The 14,011-nt window shown below is 46.2% G+C and overlaps 1 protein-coding gene across 1 annotated transcript in view; it reads right to left on the bottom strand.

Moving 5' to 3' along the window:
• GTF2I (general transcription factor IIi) overlaps nucleotides 1-13,028 on the bottom strand; it is an 83,549-nt gene extending 70,521 nt beyond the window's left edge. Inside the window, exons 1-5 of the mRNA XM_030889086.2 lie at nucleotides 12,924-13,028; nucleotides 7,771-7,909; nucleotides 1,164-1,298; nucleotides 884-1,067; nucleotides 655-714 (exon numbers count right to left, since the gene is read on the bottom strand). Coding sequence (XP_030744946.1) covers nucleotides 655-714; nucleotides 884-1,067; nucleotides 1,164-1,298; nucleotides 7,771-7,909; nucleotides 12,924-13,025 — 620 coding nt within the window. The 5' untranslated portion in view covers nucleotides 13,026-13,028. The remainder of the gene's footprint in view (nucleotides 1-654; nucleotides 715-883; nucleotides 1,068-1,163; nucleotides 1,299-7,770; nucleotides 7,910-12,923) is intronic.
• Nucleotides 13,029-14,011: the final 983 nt, after the last annotated feature.

The raw sequence follows: 14,011 nt of genomic DNA, 5'->3' as shown, positions 1-14,011 counted from the left end.
TTTTGATAGACGGGCACCATCAGCTTTCTTCACCACATTTGCTTATGCACCCGCTTTGTCTTCAGTGATCGTGTCAGGAAGGTGAGCATCACGGAATGCCAGTTTAATAGAACAAAGTGCTCTTGCATGGAGGGAGGACTACCTCAAGTATATCTTATAGCGAGGTGCAGAGCTAGAAACAAAACTGAATCTCCACTTTCTCAGCTCAATAAAGCTTTCAATGATTTACAAAAACATCCAGACCAGAGGCGCCAAATGTATACTTTTCTCAAAAAGAAAGAGGAACCGTTAAAATGTATTTTAAACTTGTACACTGCCAACTATAAGCCAAGGAATTGACATACATTAGGTGCATGTACCTTTCTAAAAACCACAGATTTAAGAATGCTAAATTAGTAATGTACTTTAGCAATCGCTTTTACTGCACTCTTGTTCTGTTGATGTAGGGAAGTCATAAATTCAATTTGAGTAAAGTTTGAAAACCATGTGTTTTACAATAAAGGGACAAAAGCACTGACATTACATACTTGCTGCAAAGAGAAATATAAGAGTCTTGTTTTTCTGCTATTAAAGGTTACTTAATAAAGACTTGTTTCCATCACCAAAAAAAAGAAAAAGAATTTAAATCTAACAAAATGGGTTTCAGAAGCAAGCCAGGTCTCATGTAAACAAAACAATAACTTACCTAGATGCTTTTTTGGCTCTAGGAAAGGTCTGTATGAAAACAAATGCAAATATGTAAGAATATAGAAAACAAAATTAAACAGACATCAATTAAGTGACTTTTACATGTAAACAAGAACCTAAACATACACAAACAATATGCTCACTGTTCAAGTTCACGTGAAAGACTGCTGGTGGTGGGAAGGGATAAAGTAACTACCTCTTAATGATGAAGGAAATCCCAGCTTTGTTCTCCAGGATCCACTTCAGGGTCGCCAGATCATAGTGCTCCGGGTGCTTAAAGGCCACGCCCTCAGGGAGGCCCTGCACGACCACGGCCGACTGGTCCCGCAGCATCTTCTCATAGGGAACAGGCACCACTGTGGGCTTGCCGAGAGCTTTCCCTGGGGGGCGGGAGAAAGCGGCAGGGAGAGGAGGTTGCTGTGAGCTGCAATCGGCTGGATCTGGGCAGTGGGTCTGGTGCGAGCACAGCATCGTACCGTAGCAAAAGCAGAAGTAGTCCTCCACGGTTTTCCTGAGCGTTTCGATCTCTACAGCATCTACACTCATGCGGTTGGCCTGGGTGGTAGATTTCATTTTATTCATCTCTGCAGCCTTTTCTTCTTCCTCAACACCTGGTAAAGCATTAAGAATGTAGCTGTAAAAACAACTATTAATGTAGGCATTAAAACTTTCTCAATATGTGAATTAACTGGTATCTTAATTAACAGTATTCTTGACATCAACCATCATCATCTTTGGCCTTTTAGAGGAGTAGGAGCCCTGGTGGCGCCGTGGTTCTGTGTTATCTGTTCATCGCAACGTCAGCAGTTCAAAACCACCAGCCACTCAGCGGGAGAAAGACGAAGCTTTCTTCTCCCATAAAGAAATCCCCAGGGTCAGTTTTACCCTGTCCTACTGGGCACTATGAGTAGGAATCGACTAGCTGGCAGGGAGTTGGTTCTGGATGGCTTCCACTATCTGAAATGTGTTCTCAAACAATGGAAGGGTAGAGATGAGGGTGGCGATTTTACAACAAAACCTAAAAGACAGAAACCCGGTGGCTGTATTAGGAAATGAGGGTCACGGCTGAAATATGAGGAGTGATAACTAAAAGTACCAATCAGCCAACGCTGCCTTTACGTTTTTGTCTTAAATAACTAAAAGGAATGTGTTAGCTACAAGCTGAAGAATGAGAACGCAGTCAACACGGAATACTTTTCAGGGGCAGGACTAGGCGGAGACCACGGGTGACAGGGACATGTGACACGCATGTGCCGAAACCAGTAAAGATGTATCAATAGTATCTCATCAACTGACTAACGGGAGCACAGACGCACACAGCAGTCACAGGAGAAGCTGTGCAAGTGGGGAGACATCTGAGGTCAACCACTGGTCTCCTCCTCTCTGCAGCAAAGAAGGGTGACGAAAAAAATACAGAGTGAAGAAAAAGAAACATCCAAGGATTATTCTCTTCAAAGAACAGTCCGAGGGACAAATGAATCCCCACGACCACAGACAGCCTCAAAGACCCCGAGACAAGAACTCGGTGGTGCCCACCCCCCACTGGCCACCCTGAAAGAGGGGGAGAAAAGGCAAACAAAACCCAAAACACAAGGACCAAGGGGGACAGTAGACCCTGGGAGGAAGCAGGAAGTGTTGTTGCACTGTGAGGGTTGCCACCAGTGTCACAAGTCCAAATCGTTGAGTAAAAGAGCAGACTTGCTCTTTAAGCTTTCACCCAAATCTCTCTCTCTCTCTCTCTCTCTGTCACACACACACACACACACACACACACACACACACACACTTTAAAACAGGAAACTGAGCAGAAGAGGCAAATGTCAGCTCTGTTTTGTCTATGCGCATTTTATATAAACCTAAAAATGGAAAGTCTGTTGAGAAATAGCAGACATTCTTAAAAGGTGAGCAGTCCCAATTTGGGCAAGTGGCTGTGTGTACAATGCACAATGGAGTCTCAGGACTGTGTACAAAGACCAGCAGCGCTCACTAACAGTTTGGTTCTCGTATATGGACGACTTGCAGGCATGGCACTGAACAGCCAACGCAACATGGAGAACCAAGTGGGAGGTCCCAACGTCCATTATTCAGCCACAGCAGGCGACGGGTCCATTGACAGATACACAGACCAAGGAAACAAGTGAAAACCCGGAGGTCGTTCCGTCTATCTACACGAAGCTGGCTTCCTACAAGAAGGCTCTTTCATGCTGCTGGCAAAGCACCAACTCGATTTCCTTTCTTTGCAAAAACAAACAAGTACAGCAGGATGCACACCTCACACCATACACATTAACTACTCAAAGTGGGTCAAGGGCCTAACTATTAGAGCTAAAGAGGTAAATTCCCTAGAAGAGGGCCAAATCTACACGATCTCAGTTTATAAAACAGATTATTAAATACAACCATACATGCACAAAGAAAAGATGACAAATTAGGTAACTGAGATCTCTTAAAACTGAAATACTTATAACTCAGCAAAATAACTTATCAAAAGAGAGTAAACAGACAGATATCTGAAAGGGGGCAATCTCTAACACACGGAGAGGCTCCCAAAGCCCCACAACAAAGAGAATCCAATTGAACACTCGAGTGAGGAGTGGGGAGGAGACGCTTCCCCGAAGGGACATCCAAGCAGCCCAGTCAGCGCAGAGATGCCTGCGAGCCACTGTCCTGAAGTCCATTCCAGTTCAGGGCCCCCACTGAGGACAGAGCAGGGCTGCACCCTGGGGTCCCCCAGCCTATCAACTGTTACTTAAACAGACGACTCCATCTGCCTCCCATCAAGGGCCAGGTGGGTTCCAACTGCCAGCCCCCCCTTTGGATGCCCGCGCTCTGACTGGGGCACCACCAGGGCTCCTTCTTTAGCGGCCAGAAAGCGCTGCAGAGCAAAACGCCCATGCTTAAGCCCAGCTTTCAACAATGTCATAACCAAGGCATACACAGAAAAGATTGAACATTCTAAATGGCACCTTATAACAATTAAAAATGCTTATTTACAAAAAGACTGAAAAGACAAGCTACGGACTGGGAGAGGGACTTCAGAAACTGTAGATCCAACAAGAGTCCAATAGCTACCACGATCAACCGTTCTCTAACGGAGCATGTTAAGAGGTCCTGGTGAGAGTGAGAGAGAAAAGCAGAAAACTCAAATCATTTTTTTTTTTTTAATGGTTTTCTGGTCTGCTAAAGACTGACTGGTGGGAACCCTACCCCCAAGCATGTGACCCTCAGCCTCCCTTCAAGTCTAGAACTGCATTCACCCCGAGGCTCAATATTCTGCCAAATACCTGCAAATAATCAATCAACCTTTTGAGATCAAAGAGCAGGCTTTCCATAACGACACAGTCAAGGAGGGTTAGGATAGGAGAGGAGTGGAGACAGGTATCAGGGGAAGCCGGCTAAGGAGTCAGTGACAGGAAGCAAACTGCGTACTGATTGCTGGATGGAAAACAGATCTGCTCGGTGAACCCCATTCACAATAAAATGCCTAAAAACAACAACAAAGAGTAGTTGCTGAAACTGCTGTGTACAACCCAACTCCTCTAGGATTTGGGTCTTTGGTTTGGAAGTCCGGGGTCGCTAATTGCCTAATCAATCAGTTAGTGTTTCTGTTCTAGGGCCTACTCTGTTGATAGAGCCTGGGGTCATAGTAAAGGCTCGCAAGCAACCACCCAAGGTCTCTATTCACCTGTCTCTATTCACCTGGAGCCACAGACTAGAGGCAACCACAAGGGCATACAGAAGGGGTAGCTAATTGATTGCATGAGCAACTGCCGACTTTGCTATGAGAACTGATTAATTAGACGGTGCTTGACTATCATTACTGAACGTTTTGAGCAAAGATTCTAAAGAAGATTCCTAATCAAAGGGGGGAAATCATTAGTAGAATTCCAAATGCTCACAGACTCCAAACTTTCAGGAGCCTGAAGGGAACTCCCCAAATTATCGCCCTGAGAATCTGAAACCAAAGCTCTCTCCTGACATCATCCTCCAACAAGAGTTGACAACTGACCTAATAAAAGGGTCTGCCTGGGGCATGCAGCTCCTATCTTTACGGGACCAAGTGGCACTCCAGAGAGACAGGAACCACAGAGGAACAACTCATTAAAAACCCATAAAACACAATGGAACTGTGTATGGATTGTGATGAGTTGTATGAGCACCCAATAAAATGATTTTTAAAAAACAGCTGAGCAAAACCGTAACAAAAAAACCCCACAACTACCTCATAAAATAAGTAAAAATGATTACACAAGTCGAAGAATGTAATCAATGTCACTAACTCATACGTGTACAAACTATTAAACTGGCGTGTATGTAAATTAATAAAATTTAAATGAAAAGAAATACCACCTAACCCCTGCAGAAATGGCACTGGTTTCAGAAGCAAAGGACTGAAAAGGGCTGGTGAGGACGTGGGGAGACCGGCACCCGTCTTCATGGCTAGCAGGGTTCCACAATGGTACAGCCACTGCGGGGAGCATGGTGGCGCTTCTGCTAAATGGTAGGAACGTAGACACCATTGGCTCGACAGCCCCACTCTGAGATATGTACCCAACGCTCTCCTAAGAGAAGCCTGGGCAGACGTTGAAACACCTCACTCACCGAAGCAACCTGAGGGCCCAACAACAGGTGAGGGGAGAGCAAAAGGGGGAAGGACGGCCCCGTGGAACACCACGCTGTCATGAAGGCATCAAGAGTCCTCTAAACAGCCTAGACTGTGGATGAAGCTGAAGCACATTATGCTAACTGCAGGAAGTCCATCCCACCAAAGGACCAATATTGTGTGACTGTGCCTTTGTAAGAGGACAAGAGATGAATTTACAGAAACCAGTGCTCCCTGGCAGTTACCAAAGATGAACGGGGGTGGGGGGTAACACAGCACTCTCAGAAAAGTACCCCAAACCTGATCACGTATGACTGATGCCTACTCAAGAGGCCCCGAGAACAGAGTGTACCTGCTCCTCCAGCAGCAGCCAGTTTTCGGGCAGCTGTGCACTGAACCCCAGTTCCCCCAGGGCCCTTTGCAGAAGAGGAAGCTATTATTTTTGGGGGTGGGAAAGGCAGCCTATATAGAGTGTCATTCTGAGACTCTTTAAAATATACACTAAAACGATCCCTTGAGGTCACCTTTGAGCTAAATAAGAGGCTGGCCCATAAAATGCGGTATTTCACCCATGGGTGATGTGCCCGCTTACAAACCACTTAGATGAGACCAGATGGTCAGAACGGACTGCACAGTGAAGATGAGAAGGGAAGGGCGGGGAAAGCAGAGTCCTGGAAAGAGTAGAACCAGAATGTAGCAAATGAAGACAAAGGCACATTGTAAAAAAAGGTGACCGACATCACTGAATACCTGCATGGAAACGGATCAAATGGGAATCAGGGTTGCTGTGTACGCTTTCCTGCTTTCCCCGTAAGCACAATAAAACGAAAGAGACCTGAGACATATCCAAACACCATTCTTTTAAGCATGATGTTTTTGGTCATGAAAGAAAATAAAAAGATGAATGCCAATAGGGCAAGACTCTTCCCTTCCAAATGTACCAAATTCCCCTCAGGCTGAACTCCAACCTGGGAAATCACCCAACATGAGTGTCCAGGAGGCAAAGAACATAAGCATGGATGGGAATACGGTACTCAAAGGACAGATGGCAGTTGATACACACATAACTGAAATAAAATGGAACAAACGAAAATATAGAAATATAACCACAACCGTAAAATTAAAAAAAAAAACATGGGTAAATGTTGATTTTCTATTACAAAGTTTAAAGGACTATAGAGATGGGTGGATAAGAAACAGGTGGGGAGGGAATTTTTTTTAAAGTAAGGATTAAAAATACTATTTGAAATTAATGGATTAGCAAAACCTTTTATTCACCCAAATGAGCATGAACTGATTCTAACGAGAATGGAAATTTCCTCTTGGATCTTAGACACCAAGGTCTTCTTGGCCTATAAATACTCCTGTCCATTTTGTTTTCTTTTTTTTTTTTCCATTTTGTTTTCTTTCCGTGTCCAAGAAAATGCTGTCTCATTGAGGCACTACTTAGAACAAGACTTGTAGACAGCTTCCAGTTTAAAACAAACTGAAAAATCCCACATAAATTTTTTCTACTGCCTTTGTTCAAAGGCCAAATAAACTCCCTAAATCTCCCAGTTGGAAGACCCTGAGATTCCTGAAGAATTGGGAAAAGTCGGTTTCACTGATGGAGGGGGACCTATTTAACCTTGCATAATGCTTCTCTAACGCACCTGCACAAAGTACCTGTTGTCCATCGTCAGGCAGGGGAAGGCGTACCTGGATAACACGATTTCATCAGTCCTGATTCTCCGCCTTCTCACTGATGCTTCCTGCCAGTGTAGCGTAACATCACGCACGGGGTAAGGGACAGTAAGGGTTTCAGCTGTTCTGAACTTCTTTAGTATTTACTCTCGAGCATTGGTTCTCAACCTTCCTCATGCCGCGACCCTGTCATACAGTTCCTCATGTGGTGGTGACCCCTAACCATCAAATGATTTTCTTTGCTTCATAACTGTAATTTTGCTATTGTTATGAATCGTCATGTAAATATCTGATATGCAGGATGTATTAGGCGACCCCTGTGAAAGCGTTGTTCGACATCCCCTCCCCCCAAGGGGTCGCGACCCACAGGTTGAGAACCGCTGTCTTAGCGTGTCATTGCAAAGAGCCCTGGTGGCATACATAAGGGTTTACACGTTGGGCTGCTGGACACGAGGACAGCATTTCAAACCCACCAGCTGCTCCTCGGGACAAAGAGGAGGCTTTCTGCTCCCAAAAGGATTTACTGCCTGGGAAGCCCAAAGGGGCTTCCTATCCTGTCCCGTAGAGTGCTAAGAGTCAGGATTGACTGGATGTCAGTGAGCTTTGTTTCTTTTTGAGAAAGTATCAAGGGAGAGTATTACTTCCGCAAATCACTTTTCACATTTCAAAATTACCTCCCAGGGCATTTCCGAAAGTATCCTTAGCATGAATCTTTGCTGGCTTAAAAGAAACTATGACACATCAGGTTAAGTATTTATGTGAGAAAAAAACAATACAAATATAAATAAAAGGCGTACAGTATTTCACGAAATCTTTCTGAAAATCCTTCCTGGTGTTGACGAAAGCGCGGCCTCGCTCCGTCCCGACTACGAACACGTCTGTTTCGTACACTGCGATGCAGGCCACTTCGGCCTTGGACTTGGCCAGCTCTTTACACTAAAAAACAAACAGAAAGCACCACGGTTTAGACAGAGCTTTACCCGCCCCATTTTCCCCTGCACGGATTGCAAATCTAACCCTTGACTTGTCCTACTTTCCGCTGATGCCCAAGGTGAGGACAGACAGAGGGGCAGCCGAGAGTCTCCGTTTTTCAGAAACACACTCATTGTCCTAGATTCATCTTTGCCCTTGATTTTAAACAGGAGGAAATAATTTCTCAGTAGGAGGGCAGAAACCCTTTGCCATCTTTTATCGGGCTAATTCCCCAAGGTTCAGATTCCGTATTGCCAAGGAGGTCTCGTGGTCACTGAGCCGGGAGGGAGCAGGATGGGCACAGGATGGGAAGCAGCTCCGTCAGAGGTGCCTCCTGAGGGGGTGGGGGGTGGGTGTAAGTCTGGCGGGACAAGATCTGTGTTGGAATACGGATGTGGTAAAGGTTTCCCAAAGAAATTCTCACAGAACGGCCTTAGATGCCCTTCAAGGAATGCGCAGGTAGGTACATGGCCTTGATGGAAACACTGTCCTTGGTCCAAGTGTCCTGGCCTTTTGCTCATCGGTATAGTGTTGTTTTCTTAAAATGTCTTCAGAGAAAGTCCCCATGGTCATCCCTGTGTCCTTCCACAAAAGTCCATCCCAACGACCCTTTGGAATCTCATGGAAAGTTGACATAACCTTCTGAGCTCATCTTTCTGTCTTAGATTTCACCGGCCAGCAGCAGGTCTCCGGGAAGCCGGTGTTTGACTGAGCTTGCCTTTGTTTGCAGGCTGCGGAGGGAGACGGCGCTGCTGTGCTGCTGAGCGAGCGTGTCTGCAGCCCCGCGGATTGCAGAGACGTGTGGAGGCAAGTTCCGTTTGGAGGACGCCCAGGCGTGCCTTCTCTTTCCGTTCTGCGGATGTAAAGTCATTCCTGTATCTTTTCATCACAATTGCCAGTGTTGGCCAGTCCAAGTACCCTTCCTCAAGAGAACGCTGCCCTAATAACCTGGGAATGAAATTTAAATGCATCTGGAATGAATTTCTCAGAACAGCGTCAGAGACGTGCCATAACTGATTCAAAGACATAAATACTTTCCAGCGTTTTTCTAAGGAAACTCGATCAGCTTACATTTCCACCTGCGCTGTACGGAGAGCTAACTCACGGTTTCTAACATATGTTTCTTTGGGAAAGTCATCCGAATACCCAAGAGGTCAGAGAACAGGAGTGCACCTGACACTGGTGCTCCTGCGCTCAAAGCAGCACCCTTCACAGTAGCTAAAGGGGCCACCGAACGATGACTACATTAAAAAGAAAGGGGGTGCGGATGTGACAGATACATAGAATGAGATACCACTCAACCACAAAGGTACATGGGGTCCTGATGATACATCTTATCAAATGGATAAACCTGGGAACTATTGTGCAGAGTGAATTAAATCTGACACAGAAGGATAAGGACTGCATGATTCTACTTTTGTTAAAAAAAATGTACAAGAGGTAAATTCAAAGACAAGAGAGTAGGTCAGCACATAGCATGGGTGGGGTGGGGCTGAGGGAGAGGAGAATGGGGAGTTACTATTTCATGAGTATGACATTTCTGCTTGGAGTGATGAGAGGTTCTGGAAATAAAGCGCGAAATGGTAGCATAACATTGTGAAGGCGGTTAAATGCCATGACACTGGACACTTGGAAATGGTTAAAATGGTCAATGTTACGGTGTGTGCATTTTGGAAGAATTTTTAATTGGGGGAGGTGCTTAATCAATAACTCACTCCATACTAAAATTACAGAGTGTTGGTACATTCTTTTCTGTCGTATCCGGGGGCCCATTTTTCCCTGTTACTATTTCCCTATTTAGCCGTAAGCGCACATTGATTTTCAGTACAGAAAAAGTGCTAGTGTTTCACTGACGGAGTGAAATCAGTCAGCCACAGAAAGATAAACATTTCAGGATCCCACTGGGAATAAGAATCTCGAGTGGGCACAGACGTAAGAGCAGAGGTAATGGGGTGAGAGGATGGGCAGAGGGTGAGGAACTGAGTGCGTCCGTCCGTGGGGACGAGTAAATTTGGAAGTGGATAGTGGTGACGACTGCAGCAACATAATGCTGGTGATTAATGCCGATGAGTTAAACCTGAGGAAAATGTTCCAATGTCAACGTGTCTGCTATAAATTGAGTTGCTCTAATTTATTTTTAAACTGTTAAGATACGTTACTGTGGTAAAGTGCCACGGGAGCAGGTTCAGACACACTGCGACCCTGTGCATGACAGAACAGACGTCCTGGTGGCGTAGTGGGTTACACACCCTGGACTCTCACCACAAGCAGTTCGAAACCAACAGCCGCATCGTAGGAGAAAGACGAGGCTTCCTCTGCCTGGAGAGATTCCCACAGGAGCAGTGCCACTCTGCCCTATGAGGTCATTGGGATCCGAGTAGACTCGATGACAGTGAGTTTATATAGGGCAGTATGGTACCTAAGAGTGCCCATCTTGGCTTGAAAAAATCATCTTAAGTGGAAATTTGTCTTCTTTTCATCTAGAATTGCACTTGACACATGAGGCAAGACTATATTTCAATCTCTTTTTTTTTTTTTTGGTGGCCCAACAGCCTGTTTTCATTTGCTGGAAACCAGACTCCCGTCTATAGTTTAGGAGTATAATACCACGCTCTAATTTCTTAAGTCAACATGCCTTCTGGATCATAGTGTGGATAAGAAGCCGTCTTAACTCAATCGTTTGACACCGACTGAGGTGATCGGGACTCTGTGGACCCAGGAGAGGACCGCTGACCTGGGGCTGAAGCAGCCACTGGTCCCAGCAGACGAATGGCAACTTCCCTTGCTGTGGGGTGGGGTGTGGCTGCTCGCTGTCCAGAGCTATGCTTGACTTACCTTGGGATGAGGAAGGAGCATTTGACCCATCTATCCACCTTTAGAGTTGGATAATCCTGTCACCAGAGCAAGACAAGTCCTATCCAAGGGTCAGGTCACCGATGGGTGGAGGGAAGGATACGGCCACCCTTGGCGCCTATAGCACTTCGGACACATCAGTCCAGAACCGACTGGGAACAGGAGAGAAGATGGCCTGACTCCTAACGCAGGAGGAGAAGGTGAAGGCTGAGAAGAATGAAAGGCCTTTGCCATGGCCCAGGCCTGCTAGGGAAGAGAGTGCTTCAGTCTCAGAACGGTCCTGGGCTGCCGCCCTGGGCCAAAAACTGAGATTTAAAAAAAAAAATCACTCTTAATTTCAGCAGAGTTGCTAGCATTTCAGTGAGCGTTAACAGCCACAACTGTTGACTGGCTTCAGTCACCGGGCAGAATGAAATGATGCTTAGAAAGCAGCAGGTTAGAGCCATTAAGCATTTAAATTATTTTTCTTTAAGGAGATCATTTTTTCAAACACTGATTTAAGGCAGTAGAAGAAGGGGGGGAAGGGGATGCCCTAACAGGGAGAACTGAAAAAAAGAGTCTACAACCGGTGATGTCATCCTGAGACCTGTAAGGCCACGCTGGTGTCGAATACTGGCCAATCACTGGACACAGGAAAGACGCACAGCTGACGTCTGCTCACAGGGACCCCGTGCAACAGAACCAAACGCTGTCCGGACCCGGCACCAGCCTCAGAGTGGTAATGCCTGAGCCACTGTGCCAATCCCTTCCACCTCCTTGAGAGTCTTCCTCTTCCTCCGCTGCCTCCCACTTTACCAGCATGGCGTCCCTGTCCAGCGGCAGTCCTGCTGGCAACGTGTCCAGAGCACTGAGATGGAACGTCTGGAGAACAGCTGGGCTTGTTCTTCTGGGTCCACGGAACCTTCCAGATGCTCCGCCAGATCATCTGACACCTCCTGCTGAGGGTGTTGGCTTTAACGTGTCCACAAATAACCCTAAGTCTGTATCCGCAGATACTGAGTTCCTTTATATGTAGCCGAACACACGATGATCAAATCTATTATTACTTTCACACATAGATGCCACAGAATACAAAACTGCGGCAAAAAAGAGAGACACTTATCGTTTCACTGTAACTGTGTATGTGGGGGTTTTTTTAAAAAAATACCGAGCTTACACGCTCCATAACTTACTATGAAGTGGAAGGGTGAAGGCAACTGAGAATGCTTTCTTCAAAAGGCGTGTGTGTGAGTCTGGGTGCTTTAGAGAAACAAATCCACAGCAACTCATGTATAAGACAGAGTTTTATGTAAAGGTTAAGTGTGCATCAAGAAAACATCCCAACCCAGTGCTGCTCAAACCGACAAGTCCAACATTAACCCGTATGTCCGACACCAGTCCACAAAGTCCTCCTCCATCTCACAAAACAGAGGCAATGATGCAGACTGCAGGAGGAAAGCCAAGTCAGTGAACAAACAAGCATCTCAGTGCTGGCAGGGGTCTCCACACGGCTGCTCCAGCACCCAGGGCTGCATCAGGGTAGGTCCATGTGGCTTCTCCTTGGGGATGTCTTGCAGGAAGTCAGCCTTGCCAGCTGAACTGCTAAGGCAGCTGCACCCTGGTGCAACCATCACAAAGCAAGAGACCCGAGAACTAGAAAGGTGAGGCTCACGGAGCCATTTATCCCTCCGCCCTTCAATGAATCCCACATGTGTTTATCAGCCAGGTTGGCACAATAAACTAACTACCTCAGAGTGTGACGCACGAGCTAGCCAGAATACATGCGCCCTGGCTACCAGAGGCCCTGGTGGCTTGCTTTTGGCAGATACAATGACGTCAACACCAGCACCACACTCTGATATGCAGACTTTCAGATATTATAGACAGATCCTGTAAAGCAAATGATTGTCTAAGGTATTGGTAAATCATTAAGACTAAATGTGAGAAAGAAAAAAGCAAACATTTAGCTAAGCCAAGAACAGTTTGGAAACATGATCTGAAAGACAAAAACCAAACAGGACACGTTTTCAAGCAAAAAGAAAAGAAAAAAAGAAATTATTGTAAACAAAAATTGAAAGCTGCAAAAGGATGTTCTACGCGAGCAAAGCTATCTTAACCACAGGGAATGGAATGTGCGGCGTCTCACCATGGACTCGAGGGCAGACATGAGGAACGTCACCACCATCCTGCTTTCCGACGACTCCTCGTCTTCCGCGGGCGGCAGAGTAGACATCGCTACCTGGGCCATGATCTATGTGAGACAACAAGAGAGGGAATGGTCAGCTCCGCGCTGTCCTCCTGCTACACACTCCTTCAGACCCTCCAGAGACCACCTCGTTTTCTCCCTCAAGAAAACAAAGGAGGCTCAGAAACAAAGTATGCCATCTGCCCAGGATTCCTCCTCTGTAAAGTCAAGAATCCATCCCTTCCCTCCCCATCACGTGTGCTTTCCAATAAATCAGATCAACATCACCGCCCAGAAGAAACCCAGGTGGCACACTGAGACTCAGGTGACATCTCTTGCAGGTGAGGGGGAGAGGGATGCAGTCGGAATGCCTCTTTGCCAGATTCCCCTCATGTACAGGCGGACCAAGAGGCAAGAGGGCAGGGAAGACTGTGGCGGGGTGAGGAGGGCTTGGGTCTTCCTTACTAAAAGGGAAGCTGGTGACTGGGCATCAAGCAACGGCTAAGATCCTTTTGTAAGACAGCACTTTGTTCTCCTTAGAGAAAAGATGTCCTGGTGTGTTGGTATCAGCAAAGAGCCTTAATTAAATTTGGAACACTGTAAATTCTTTTTTTAATCAACCATGTAGAAACTCTAATGAGCTGATCCCTACAGCAAATGTTCAAATAGTCAGAGTTGTTTTCCTATAAATAGTATGCACACTAGATGCGATTTTAAGATCAAGGCTAATTCTATTTGTTCAAGGAGGCCTGGTGATGTGAGTCATGCACCCGGCAGCTAACAAAAAGGGGTCTCCTCCTACACCCCCCAGCGGGTCCAGGAAGAACCTGTCTGCTTCCATGAAGATTCCATCTCCACAAAAACCCATGGCTGTCGAGTCATGAGCCTACAGGACAGCGCAAACCTAACCCACAGGCTTTCCCAGGCTGTAATCTTTACAGAAACAGCCTTGGCCCCTTGCTCTCTCCAGAAAAGCCGTGGTCTAACAGCGGCATTTGGGTTAGCCCTTAACTGTTTCACCACTGCGCCCCAAGGGCTCCCTTGTGAAG

This window comes from Echinops telfairi, unplaced genomic scaffold (genome assembly GCF_000313985.2).
Source record: "Echinops telfairi isolate 266 unplaced genomic scaffold, ASM31398v2 ScPeMD7_5;HRSCAF=22, whole genome shotgun sequence".
Lineage (NCBI taxonomy): Eukaryota > Metazoa > Chordata > Mammalia > Afrosoricida > Tenrecidae > Echinops > Echinops telfairi.
Note: the sequence above shows the minus strand (reverse complement) of the source record. Positions and strands in the feature narration are given on the sequence as shown.